The sequence below is a fragment of the Geospiza fortis genome, unplaced genomic scaffold (assembly GCF_000277835.1).
Source record: "Geospiza fortis unplaced genomic scaffold, GeoFor_1.0 scaffold16, whole genome shotgun sequence".
NCBI classification, from domain to species: domain Eukaryota; kingdom Metazoa; phylum Chordata; class Aves; order Passeriformes; family Thraupidae; genus Geospiza; species Geospiza fortis.
This window is the reverse complement of record NW_005054302.1, coordinates 4,192,645-4,206,366: the sequence shown is the minus strand read 5'-3', so window position 1 is coordinate 4,206,366 and position 13,722 is coordinate 4,192,645. Positions and strand designations below refer to the sequence as shown.

Genomic DNA, 13,722 nt, shown 5'->3' with positions numbered 1-13,722 from the left:
GTGAATACTGACTCACACTGCAGCCCTCCTTATAGTGCACCAAAGGGCAATGTTAAGGTTTCAGAACTTCAATACACAATGAATTTCATCATAAATGGCAATCTGGATGTGACTTGAACTGCATTATAGCCAACTTGAAAAAATCACCCCAGACTTTGCCAAAATAATCACACAAAACAGATCGTTGTGTTCTGTATGCTAAAGGAGAAGAGTGAGAAACTAAATGAAAGAAGAGCTTTTCTTGTACACTGAAAACAACTGCCCATGCTTGGGCCTGAACACAGGACAATGGAGATAGTCCTGCTCATGCTCCTGATGAGTTTAGTTTCTGTCATGCTGGCAGCTTATTAAAGCACATGGCTTGAAGAATCACTCCTCAGGCTAGAATGGCCATGAAGAGAAAGGAGGCTACAACTGCACCACACCCATTCGCAGACCTACCTCCAAAATCTGTCAGCAAGGGGCTTTGCCTTTGAAAAACAGCTGAGGAACAAGCAAAGCCCTGTGTAAGTTCTTGATCATTCCCTCAAATGTTCTTGATCATTGAGCTGTAGATGGAAAGTTCTTGATCAAGTTCTTGATCATTCCCAGCTGTAGATGGAAAAGGCAAGAAACAGGGAGATATAGCACAGTTCTCCTCAATAATGCTATCTATCTGGAGATGTCCTTGTGACAGTTCTGGCTTGGCACAAACTATCTATAGATGGAAAAGGGTGCTGAAAACAGGGATGCCGACAGCCATGCCCATTTCCCATGACTTGCTCAGTCCAGCCTGCTCCATCTCCACTGCCTGTTCGGCACAACCACACAAAGCCCTGCCGGTCTCAGGGATGAGCATTCACAGCTCCCATTGCCACGAACGAGGTAACACAGACAAGGCTCACCCACACGGAGCAATCTGCAGCTCAGAGCCCTACTTAGGCAGATATATATAGCTATAGATATATATAGAGATAGAGATATAAAATCCTCTGCATTTTTAAAGGTGCTAACTGCTCCTTTCTGCCACTGCCTCTGAACCACAACCAGTGCCCTCAGCGAGTCACCCACGTGCTCAGGATCTGCCCACTTCAAATCTTTGTGATCCTGAATATGCACTTCATCTACATTTGTATGGCACTTTATTGTAATAAATAATAATTAGACTTGGAGGGCGAAAGAAAGCACAAAAAATATGGGCTTGGAGGGTAGGAGTGTTTTCCAGGAAGGTGGTAGGTAAGATGTGGGCCAGCACAAAGCTAGCATGCAGTTGTAAACTTACACGGACTATTTATAGAAGGGACTTTAATAAACAAGCATGAAACTCTCTTAATCACATGGGCTGCCAATCCATTTCTGAAAATCTGCTGTCAATTGATCCCTGCTATGCCAAGGGAGCTTCGTTCTGAGGATACTGGGCATGTTTGCATGCTGTTATCTTTGGTAAATTTCATGCAGTTGAAGCAGCACTTTGTGAAAACAGTGCAGCATTCCAGAAATAGCAAGTCTATTTTCTGCAGCACTCCTTTAAAGTCCCCTAGGCCATCACCATTGTGGGTACAGTAGCTTTTGTACCATGAAACAAGTGAGATCTGCTTGGTTTTTCAAAGAGCATTAGTTGCTAAGTTTTACAATGCCTTATTCTACTTTACAAGTGTTTTTACTGGTTGCAGCTCCTTTTTTACAAGTAATGTGTTTGAATGAATACAGGGCAGTCACCCCTCACGCCTGCATTTTCCCCTATGGACTGTGCCTCTGGATCTCATAGGGACTCCTCTGACCTGGAGCAAGTTATCAGCCTCAGTTCACAGCCTCCAGCACAGGGCTGTCCTCATTCTATGCAGGCAAGCAGCTGGACTCCAGAAAATTATACCCAAGATCAAGCAGTGAGTCCCAGCAGGGTCATAAAGACTTCCCACCAAAATGTGCTGCAAACCACTCTCAGCAATGGCAGGGCAAGCACAAGCCTGGACAATGGAAGGAAGATATAAGTTAATTGAGACTGGGAGCAAGCTTTACTCAGATAAATCAACTAATTTACATTTTAGGGCAGAAATCAAGGTTAAAACTTATATTTATGAAATTGGATATCATTCCCCTGTTTCTAAAACTCAGTGTGCACATTTTAATGCAATATTTATTGAGAAAAATATTCCAACTTAAATTATAATAGGATTCTAAAAATTGTCTTGTATCATCTCTGCATGATGTCAAAACCTTATGAAACATAATAAAAATTACTATAGAGAATAAGGTGGTGGTTTGCACTAAATGTTTCAGGTGCTGAGGCACATAACAGAGTAGTTTTCTGTAGTCTGGCAGTAAAATATCACATAGCTGTAGGGTAAAATGCATCATTAAAACAAAATCCTCACACTTTTCAGGATGGAAGCTTGGCAGCTTAACTGTAAACAAAGCTGCACTTAAGTAATTTTTACATAGCCAAAAGGACACAATTCTCTGCAGAGCAAGCATGCACCACAGCGTGGAGGCTGGAGACAGGAAACACGCTTGTGGTTTGGTTTGCTTCCAAGGCTTTTTGTTTTATTTTAATTAGCAGCTGCAAGGTGTTTACTCTGAAAATTTAACACAAGGGCAAAATTTTCTTTTGGTATAAATTAGCACCACACGTTTTGGTCATATTTTGCCTATTTCCACCAGAAAACAATTTAGGGCAAGTGACGTAAATCCTGTTGAAAAGCTCTTGCAGTGTGGGTGTTCTCCAGTCAGTCAGCAAGTTCAAGGGGTTTTGGTCTATGGCCCCCTGAGCAAGGGAGACGTTTGGGAGAGGACACATTCACATGCAGAAGTCAATAAAAGCTTTTTGGCCTTTGGAAGAATCAATCCTCTGTTCCCCACTGCAGTTCTCACTCACTTTTACTGACCGACATAGCAGCACCACCTTGAGTTACTCTCTCTTTGCAGTTGCACCAGGGAAATGCCATTCCAGGCACTGTCTACCCAAACAGAGATCTTATTGTTCAGACCAAAAAACAAAGTCACAAAAAAGTGACCTTTGTGGGGAAAAAATAAAGAAAACAAAGATAATAAAGAAAAAAAAAAGGAAAAATAGTAGGATGAACTGAGGCGCAAGCCCAAAGCCCAACACCCAGCTCTACAGCTCTGCACCATGGATGTCTGGGCTTTTGGAGCTTCTCATGGCCTACAAGAAGCCTGGATGCACAGGCTATCTTTGCTACTACCAACCAAGCTTCTTCCTACCCCTTCTGAGGAGATATACAGAGAAGCACTCTGGGACCTCAGTCCCAATAAGGAGATCCAGTATTGTTTTAGTTGGCTGAAGAGATACGGTTTTTGTCCTACCTTAACTTTTTTGAGAAGTAGTAATTTCAATTAGGAGAATTAATCCTACTTAATTACAACTGGAACATTTAAAAGCCTGGCTCAACTCCACTGACTTTGACTTACCTCATAGATGAAACTGATCTTTTATTCAAAAGGTGTTTTCATATATCTTCTTGTAAAGTGTATTACAAGAGTTCAGCACAGGTCATGTAACAGCCAGGAATTCTGGGTTACCAAAAATAGCTAGGACATTCTGCAAATCTCTACAGAAACAGGTAATTTAAAGCTGATGTGCACATGAGGTAACAAGACTGGTGTGGACATCTTTAGAAATCCCTTCTGGACCATCATGACTGGCTGTCAGTGAGCCCACATGTTTCTGCTGACTCTAATGTCTCCAGCTCTTTGTCACACAGGCTGCAGATGGGCAAGAGTAGGGCGCTGGTGTGACCATGTCCTCTCAACAGGGAAATGGCATTTTCTAGTTGACTGCCTGGGTTCACTGCCTGTCAGTCACCCCACTCAATCATTGGGTAATACTGGTGGGGCTGCTCATGGTCTCTCAGAGTTCCACTGCTCAATAGCCCTTCCCCTATAGAGTCTGATTTTCCCATTATTGAAGAAGCAATTCAGATAGGTAGGTTTGGATTAGATCTTAGGAAGAATTGTTACTGTGAATATGGGGTAGGCACTGGCACAGGCTGTCCAGAAAAGCTGCAGTTACACCATCCCTGGCAGTGTTCAAGGCCAGGCTGGATGGGGCCCTGAGCAACCTGGTCTAGCAGAAGGTGTCCCTGTCCATGGCAAAGAGCTTAAAAGTAAATGATTTCAAGGTGTCTTCCACCACAAGCCATCCTATGAGCCTATGAACTGTGGGACACAGTGGGGTGAACTCCACAAAGCCCCACCACAGACATGCAGAGAGGATCTGCTCAGCCCCTGTATTGGCTGCAGCTTGTAAGAACCATTCCTCTAAGAGAGATGACCAATATGGGTGCCAACATGGAAGACAGGACTGTCACTTCACCTGTCCAGTTGTAACAGGAACAAATCTGGCTTTGCTTTGCCTCCAGGGCTTTGAATTATACTTTGATACTTGTACTACAGCACAGGAATTATCCTATTACAGTGAAGAGATTACTTAATATGCCTGCTGCTGCCAGCTATGGCAAGTATAGTGACCCAGATTCCTTATGAACATGCATGGAGCCACATGCACCTGTTTGCTCTCCCATAACTCACTGCCCACCTATTTATTCAACAAGTTTTTCACAGAGCAACTCAGGCAGATTAGTCAGAGGTTCCTACTCGACAAGTGATCTGAGCTGGGGAGAAAAGCTGTTAGAGCATCGCCCACATCTCTGTGCCTTTTAATGATAATTACCTGTTCAGTGCTGCCAAAAGTTAGGCTATACTGGCATGTGCAAAAGCAAAACTCCAGGTGTTTGGTAAGCTGTCTGGTCAGCAGGACAGTGTCTAAACAACAGAGGCACTTGAGAGGTCAGGAAGCCTCTGAGATGATGTCTTTCTGTCATGGGTTTAGAGTCTTGCACCTGAGGCTTATCCTTTATTGGATCTAGCCCCCAGTACCCAAACACTAAAGAGTGGGCACAGAAGGTACCTAAATACAGACTGTTACTCCCAGGATGTGATTAAAAACTCCTCACCAGCAGCTTTGCGCACCTCAAGGATGCAGCTGGACCAGGAGAAACAACGCCATGGAGAGTCCAAAGGGTATTTAATGCTGGCCCTTGTCAGAGGTGGGAGCACCAGAGGCTGCACATCAGCCTCACATCATTAGAGCCTTTCTGCTTGTTTACACAAGATAAATGATCACAAAGCAGACTGAGCAAGTTGGTCTGTGATTTCCTCAGGTATGCTGCTGCCCAAACTGCTTGGCCAGACTGTCACTTGGCAGAGATTTTAGTGTCTAAAATCAGCAATACACAATGGCTGGACAACAGCTGCTTGCTGCCAGACCTCAAGGCCTAATGCAAAAAGTCCTCTAAATGGGCTGCAGCCAAAAGCACATGTGGACACTGAGACATCTGGACAAGTAGAGCCCTGCACTCATCCTGATGAGCACTGCCCCTCACTGTCTTCACACTGCCACAATTCTCTCCAGAAGGGAATTGGCTTAAGGCACTGGTGTTAAACTATTAGCCATTTATTGTAAAATTAATCCCCTATTTAAACTCCAATCCCTCCAAAACCTTGATTCCAAGCCTTCCTTCTTACCTCCAGTCCTTTCCTTTTAATAAAAAAGCAGCATATCTCCGAAAGCCGCAGCTCATTTCGATCTCCAGATGTACAAACATCACTAAAAGCCAGTTTGTAGGTCGTAAATGAAGAACTGAGGAGTTTTATCAAAAACAAACATATGCACACATACACTCACACAAAACAAAACAGAAAAAACACAGCAGAGGGGCAGGATTGCCAATCTCTGAGTTAAAAGGCATCTGAGGCCTCAGAAAGTTCACCTTGTTAACAGCTAATAAAATTTTATCCTCTGCTATTATTATGCAAAAGTAACTTTTGTGTTCAAACACATGGTTAAAGGAAGCAATACTCCAGTCTTATAATTAGTTTTAATCAAGCATGAATTAGATATACTAGAAACTGACAATTTGTAGAATATCATCACAAGCTGTTTTAACTATAATTCCATTAAAAAGGAAGAGCATTAAATACAAAATAGCAATTTTTAAAAAATTACCATTTTTCTACAAATTCATATATGTTTACCTTACATAGGGAAACATGACATATTGAGGGGAGAAATCCAGGGCAGTTCTCATATAGAGATTTCTGCCTAAAATGTTAAAACATCAAAACTTTTCATGAAATAAAAAACCTCAGAAAAAAAATCCCGGTCAGGTTTTTCAAGGCTGAATTAAATCTAAGAATTAAACCCAGAAGCAAAGGCACCTTCCTTTGCTTTGGTGACTGAGTCTCTAGGAATAGGAGACTCAGTTTAGACAACTGGCTGGAGCCAGCCGGGATCGTACCTGTCCATGCCATCTCCAGCTCTGCTTCTGAGCCCAGCTCTCCCCGCTGGCGGCGTGCAGCTGCTCCAGAGGTAAATCCCCACTGACCACACATGGAAGGCACGCCTGGAAACTGGCAGGCACACATAGCACGGCCCTTGCCCCTCTCAGCTCTGCAAACTCTCTGGCAAGGCACTGCCTGGCCCAAGCAGTGCCCCCGGCAGCAGCGGCACCATCGGCCGGCCAGGCCATGGCAGCCCAGGGCCGGCTGGCACGGGCGGCCTCTGCCAGGGAGGTGCCATCCACAGCCCAGGCTCCAGCAAATGCTGCCATGGTGCCTGGGGGCTGTGCAAGAGCAACACCCACCTGGGCAGGGGCAGACAGGAGAGTGGACAGGAGAGTTCCTGCATCAGGGCCTCATCCTGTGCCAGCAGGTGAAAACGGCCATGGCCCACGGCCCGGGGGCCTGCGCTCCCCCTCCATTGCCTCACCAGCCAAACCTGCCTCACAGAGATTACACTGCCAGGCAAAGTTATTCACCAGCATGGAAATGACTGAAGAATGAGCAAAATTATAGCAGCTGGAATATCTATACAACAAGCTGGTTACTCCCAATGAACTTTCATCCCCTTTGTCCCTGCCGTCAGTTTTGCCTGAAACACCAGCTACTCATCTTCCCTGTGAAAAAGAGACAGTTAAGGCCTTCTGGCAATTTACATTTATTAAAAGTCTCTATTTTTTTTTGTCTTCTTCTAGTCCCATAGCTTGGATCATCCACATTTCTTCTGACTAAAACCCTGAAAACACAATGTCCAAGGCTCCGGGAACACTCTGTATTTGCCTCGCGCCAAGTGGAATGTATTACTAGATTACACATATGATCTTCGTTATCTGGGATATTTAGCCTTTGGCACAGGACGCCTAGAAGATGACATGCCAGAATCACTTACTGTGCACTGGAAGAAGGAAGAACAGCCTCTCTGTGAATGGCATAACATTACTTCTATGTAAACAAGGGGAGGAAACACCTTGGAAACTTGTCGAATCTCCAGTTTTTACCTTCCCCTTCTCCAACCATAAAAGCCACATAACAAAATTGAGTAGAAGTAACATTTTAGGAACTTCCTTTTCAGGTTCTTTAGGGATTTATTCATAAAACTTTCTAAAAAATATCCTTTGGGATTTTTTTTAAAACAGCCTGTGCTTCCAGCTTACACCAAAATAATATCATAAATACTCTTCATACTGTAAAAAAGAGTTGTTACATTTTCAGTATTTTAACACCTTTAATGTGTGGAGACACAGATCTATAAATGGTCTTCCAGACTTAGAAATTGTGAGATTATATTACTTGGTTTCAGCATGTAAAAATATCACCTTCAAAGATCCATTGAGGTGTGCAATAGAAAAGGGGAAGCTGCTGGCAGCTGAGGCACAGACTTTGGCTGTCCCTGTGAAATATTAGAGATGCAAGCAGAAGACCACCAATGCAGAGCAAAAACTTGGGTTTTGTCATGTGTGAAAATTGTTTTGAGCAACAGCAGAACAAAAGCTGAAAATTTTACTTCAAACAAGTCTTTATTATTCTGTGTCAATTATTTGAGATGACAATACCCAATGCTTTAAATCCAGGCCTCAGACATTTCTGTTTCAAGCATGTAATTTGTATTGCACTGAACTGTATCATTAAGTTGTGCAGGTTTCACTAAAAGACACCAAGAAAAAGTAAGAGGAAGATTACAACTGTGGAACAAGTCTGTGGACAAATTTAACTAACCCAAATCCTTTGTTGAGTTCATACACATTAACAGAGTTAACAATCAAATTTATTTTTTCTGCACCTGAATACGAGCCAAGAAAAATACCAAAAGCTTACTTTTCCAATGTATTTCAACAATCACCTTGCTCAAAATACTTCTGAAGAGTACATCTGATGATGTGAAGAGTCTTTACATGGCTATTCATCACAATTTTGTGATGAAAAAGAAACTGTAGAGGGAAAAAAGGAAAAGAAACAGGAACAATGTGGCAATGGTGGCCTGTACATCTTCATCTCTTGGATGTAAGGGCCAAAATTCCACTGTAATATCTGCACTATTTACTATGTTTCTCTTCTGCCTGCAGGTACAAGTCGTGAGGCATGGATTATAGCAAGGTTTCCCTTCTGTGCACCACCATGCCATACAACCATCCCAGAAGTCTTCTATAGGCCGAGTATCATGTGACTCCTTCTATATGATTGACAAGGCAAGGCAAGATTTGTAATGAAAGCTGAATGTTCATTAAGCCCAATGATACAGCTGGAGAAAAAGATGACAAGCTTTTAAGCACACAAGACTTTCAGACTTGCTTCTCTTTCAGGACTGATAAGAGGACAATGGCACAAACAAGCACTGGTTTTTCCAGCTAGATATCTTGTCTTGCTCACATCCTTGGGTCATCACAGCTACCATAACACTACCATCGAAAACCTTAGTCCTCTGAATGCTAAATAGCCATCTCCAGATGTCACAATGGTCTCTTTGAATAAATAGCATTAATAAACTTTAAAATGCCCCAGAGTAAGTCTGTCCAAAGTGCCACTACATTTTATGAAAGTGCCCTGTATATAAACCAGGGACACCTGACATATAAAGTGGTATAAAAATACAAACTGACTTTGCTTCTAAGTATTTCCTGCCCTTTTAAACTTTGCACTTGTTCATTAATTTCAACAAATATTGAGGTGAGCCAGCTGCTGAGGTGAGAGTATTCAAATAAATCTCTCACAGATGTTTGTTAACTTCAGATAGGAGCTTTATTATCTACAAATCATTAATCAACCATTAACAAGTAAGTGTTATGGAGTCCCAGTATTAAGGTTCACGGCCAGAGAAGAATGATAGATTTTGCAGGCTGGCTGTGTCTATAAGAAGTAAGAGCAGAGACAGGTCTGAGGTAAAACATTTGGAGGAGATTAGAAAACATGAGAAGTCAGTTTGTTGCTCTTCAGCTCTCCTTCAGAGAAAGCACTTCACCAGAGTCAAGCATTTACACAACAAACCGAGTGGAAAGATCAAACTCATCCATCAGTTTGGTGATGAAGAGGAATGTACTTTGCACAGCCAAACAAGGAAGTCAGGCACAGGTGAGAATTGCTGCTCCTGAGAACAATAATAAACACTATCCAAAGTATCACACTCTAAACTGAAAGACTCTGAAGCTACAAAATCGCCTGCTCTGACTTCAGAGTCCTCAGACTTCACCCAATACCTCTCACAAAGGCCACAGACTTTGTTGGAAACAACAGAAGCAGCTAAATTGTTCCATGCCACAGGCAGAGGACAGACATGACTGAGGCAGCATCCATCAGTTGTTGTGCAGGATAAGCATGGCTTACTGCAGAACAAGGAAATGCATTCCCCTCTTCGGTCTTCTCCACCACACAGCTTCTGCCAACTGGCCTTACAAGAGAATCCTTTCACACACTAGATTTGGAAATAATTCTGATCTGGACTATACAAGCAAGACACTTCAGAAAGCACAAAATTCTTAGATGAAAATGTGGTGTGTATTACACTCGGTGTCTCTCCAGCTATTTCTGATTTCTGATACTTATGGAGCAGGCAAAAAAGTAAATTTAAAAAGCAGAATTGAAGAAAAATATTGCCTGAATACCAGCAGGTAAATGAATTTTGACCTTCCTATTTTGCAACTCTGATTTTTTCACAGAATACTTTCACAGGTTTCTGAAATACCGTGGAATTCTAAATTATGCAAACCAGATATTAATTAGATCAAAGACAGAAAACTTTCCAAAGCTCACATACTGATTACTTAACGCACCACAGAGTAGGAAAAACTATTCCTTACAAAGCCATACTTTTATTTCCCTCCATAACATTTCTTCATAAAGAGCAATACACAGCTGGAAGCATTAACAGCCGACCAGATGGTTCACTTCTCGATAAACACGTTTTGTAAGTTTAAAGTCTAATGAACTGTAGTGCAGGGAGAAAAAAGTTATGTATGCAGAGTGGTTCAAATGGCAGGTCAGGGCTGGGGCTGGACAGGGGACTAGCTCCACAGAAACTTCCACTTCTATAGCAGCTTTACATGGGAGGAGGGAGGGAGGAAGGATGGCCAATTCTGGCAGAAGACAAGGACAAAAAAGGTTGAATGCTTAACACTCACAAATTCAGCCCCACAAGCGCTAATACTGGACAGGGGAAGGTTGTGATCACCAGATCCTGGCCCACAGCATTGTCCTGAATCAGCAGGTGCTTCCAGAGCCCTGGAGAGCCTGTACCATGCAACACGCAATGACAGAAAAAACTTAGCTCAAATTAAATTGTGCAATTCTACAGTGAACAATCCTGAGTTACACCTGACACTGTGGAAGTGTCCAAGGCAGCAAGCACTCATCTGCTTCTGCCCATGCCATCTCCACAGGATGCAATCAAAGCCAGTCACAAACTGTTCACAGCCGAGCAGCCCAAATGTCACATGCCTGGTTACAAACTGCAGAGCAGCCCTGCCCACCCAGCAGGTATAAACAACTCAGTGGGGCAGCACTGGGGAAATCCCTTCTAGGAGACCACCAGGTGCCTGGGCTGGTTCTGTCACATCTTTCAGCAGCCTTTATAGCTGTGCAGCTACCGAGGAGCCTGAATTGTGTTCAACAACCTGATGTGGACAATAGCTCAAAAACATTTCAAGTTTTGGGCTGAGAAACTGCAAAACAGCACAGCCAGCAGAAGTCACTGACTCACCTGGAGGCCGATCTAGATCTGCTGAGTGCTTTGACAAAGATCAAAGATGGTGCAGACTGACGTCTTTGGGCCAAACTCTTCATCTTCTGATTGGAAAGAGAAACAAAATGAAATCACAGGTGAGATTTGGAACAGTAACTGCACGCATACAAACTGGGCACAGCCAGACTCCAATTTCAGGCCATGGGAAAAAGGCTGTTATTGCCCTCAGCAACCCTTGAGGGGTAAAATATCATAGGGGAGGAAAATATTATAAGAAAAGCAGGAGCATTACCAGAAAGCCAGTGTATAGAAAAGCTAAAAATTAATGTCTATACACAGATACTTGAGGTACACTGCACATGTGAAATAAACACCTAGACCTGGTTCCTCAACCACTTTTTGTCCCTTAGTAATTTATTGTACTTTAAATTTATCAAATATCCAGGTGGTGGTTTAAATTTCAAGTGCTTCATACATTTCTGTGTCACATCTGACATCTACCATAATTTAAGGTTTGGATTCTACCCACCTGATCGTAGTACACATTATATTAGGCTACACTTTTTAAACAAATCTTTAGAGATGAGAGCATTTTCCTTCCCTACTACTCAATCTGGAGCATATCTTGCCCCTCAGTAGCCAACAATGACATTTTTTTCGTTGTTGATTGTGTATGAGAAAAATAAAATGGGGAGAGGCAGGACAGTTGTTAGCACAGAAGTAGAAAGAGGATGGGAAAAAGGAGACACTCAAAGACAGAGAACACCACAGGGAAAAAAAAAAAAAAGCACAAGGAAGAGATGAAAATGTCAGTAGCTAACAAGAGAGCATGGATTTCCAGTCAGTGAAGTTAAACACTACAATAAAAATACCGAGCAAATAAATGCCAGTTTTCCTCAGAGGTAGAAATTTTCAAAAGCACCCACAGGAGACAAAAACACACATTTTCCTGAATGCACATGTATTCACCACAATGCATTCAGTCTCCCTCCTGCAGCCAGAAGCAGGACTAGCAGAGTAGTCCTGGCCCTAACCCTGGAGGGCTGTCTTGAACCGGTTGTGCAGCCTGCTGCCAAGGTGCATGACCTCTCCTCTCACTGACCCTCCACCAGAAGGGTGACTGTTACCTTATTTAGCTCAAATGCTTTTCAGAATAAACTGGGGAACAAAAGAACCAGGGTCAAACTCCTCCTGAGACCCTGACAGGAGAATACCCAATGATGCAGGGGTACCTTACAGCACCACTGAGAGCCCACAAACAGGTGAACCTTTGACAGCCATGAAATCCCTGCTCTCAGCTAATCACAAAGCATGACTCTCTTCCTTCATACCAGAAATAACCTCTGACTACCAGGACAAATATGTCAGGACAGTGGGAACAACCGATTCCTCTGCCAATGTATGTGCTGGACATGGCATTCGTTCTGTTTGGGCAGGTGCTCGCCTCGGAGAAACTCTGCATATTTTACTTGCTTGTGACAAGTGCATTTATTTTACTCACTGCAGTCCATCTGTTATTGTGTCTTTTTTTGGTTCTCTGTTGATGTAGAACACACTTGTTTGTTTTGTCACTCAGTTACATCTATTTTGCAGCAATTGTTATAAATTCAACTGTGTAATTGCAATTCGCCTTTAAAAATTATCCCCTCCTCCCTATTTTATCAAAAAATAACCTTCTCAAGACTAATAAATTAAGTCTTGGAACATTTAGCTGTCTCCAACTGGACTATAACTGGATAATAACAGATTACTAATAAAAGAGATGCCCATTTTTAATAGGTTTTTTTTAAATAAATAAATAAGATAAATTGTTCTGGTGAATTAAATCTGTTTGTCTTACTGCTAGCAAATCTGAAAAGCTGTTAGAGGTTTTAAAAGTAGCACACCTGCAAATACAAAGACAAAAAGAGATCTGTGTCACAATGCAGTGTAACGTGCTACAGAAGACCAGCCACATATGTCACATAACAGGCAGATTTCAGAAGTTAATATAAAGCATCACCTCCCAGCGGGAAATTTACTGCAATTTACACATTACTGGGCAGGTGGCTTTTGGGGGGATAAGAACTGGAGCATCTCAGCTCCTGCAAATGCAGTGGAAGTTTGGTTACATTTTCAAGAGATCTTCAGGTCTGAAAAGAAAGCCACTGGGAAAAACCCTGCAGTATTTTAAAATCTATGGCAATTACAGCATTATTTTTCATGCTTGGGTTAGCAGTGCTGAATAGCACCTGTGGCAGCGAGATTCTAGTCTTGACTCAAATGTCTGAAGACCAAAGTAAAGTCTAGACTACAGCAAATTTAGGAAGAGCTCAAGTAACTGGCAGAGATTATCTTGGTTAGGGGGATCCCAGAGGTCTGTGACCCAGCCTCTCTGAACCTGCTGACAGCAAGACCCCTTCAAGCAGGCCACTCTGGGCCACCTCCAGTGCAGGTCTGTGCTACCTCCAAGGATGAGATTCCACAGCCTCTCTGGGCAAACTCTTAGCACAGCTACTAAGCATATCTTAACAGAAAAAAAACAGCCTCAAAACATAAAAAGATCACTGATGAGAAAAGGAAAATTTTCACAGCACTCAAGTGAGTCAGGTCAGCTGTATGCAAATAAACACATTACACAGAGACATTGATTACAGACAGAAAGGGGTGCTTTATTTCTGTTTTGCTACGTACAGAGTTTGGGAAGAGAAAATAAGTGACTGTCATGTCAATTT

At 42.5% G+C, this 13,722-nt stretch overlaps 1 protein-coding gene across 2 annotated transcripts in view; it reads right to left on the bottom strand.

The window, feature by feature from the left end:
• Positions 1-11,119, bottom strand: part of ARHGAP20 (Rho GTPase activating protein 20) — a 48,017-nt gene extending 36,898 nt beyond the window's left edge. Inside the window, exon 1 of one of the 2 annotated variants that reach the window (XM_031066089.1) lies at positions 11,027-11,119. Coding sequence is in view for 1 of the 2 variants with exons in the window: in XM_005431706.3 (XP_005431763.2) it covers positions 11,027-11,109 (83 nt within the window). In the remaining variant the exon portion in view is untranslated. The remainder of the gene's footprint in view (positions 1-11,026) is intronic. The other variant, XM_005431706.3, reaches the window with a different exon arrangement.
• Positions 11,120-13,722: the final 2,603 nt, after the last annotated feature.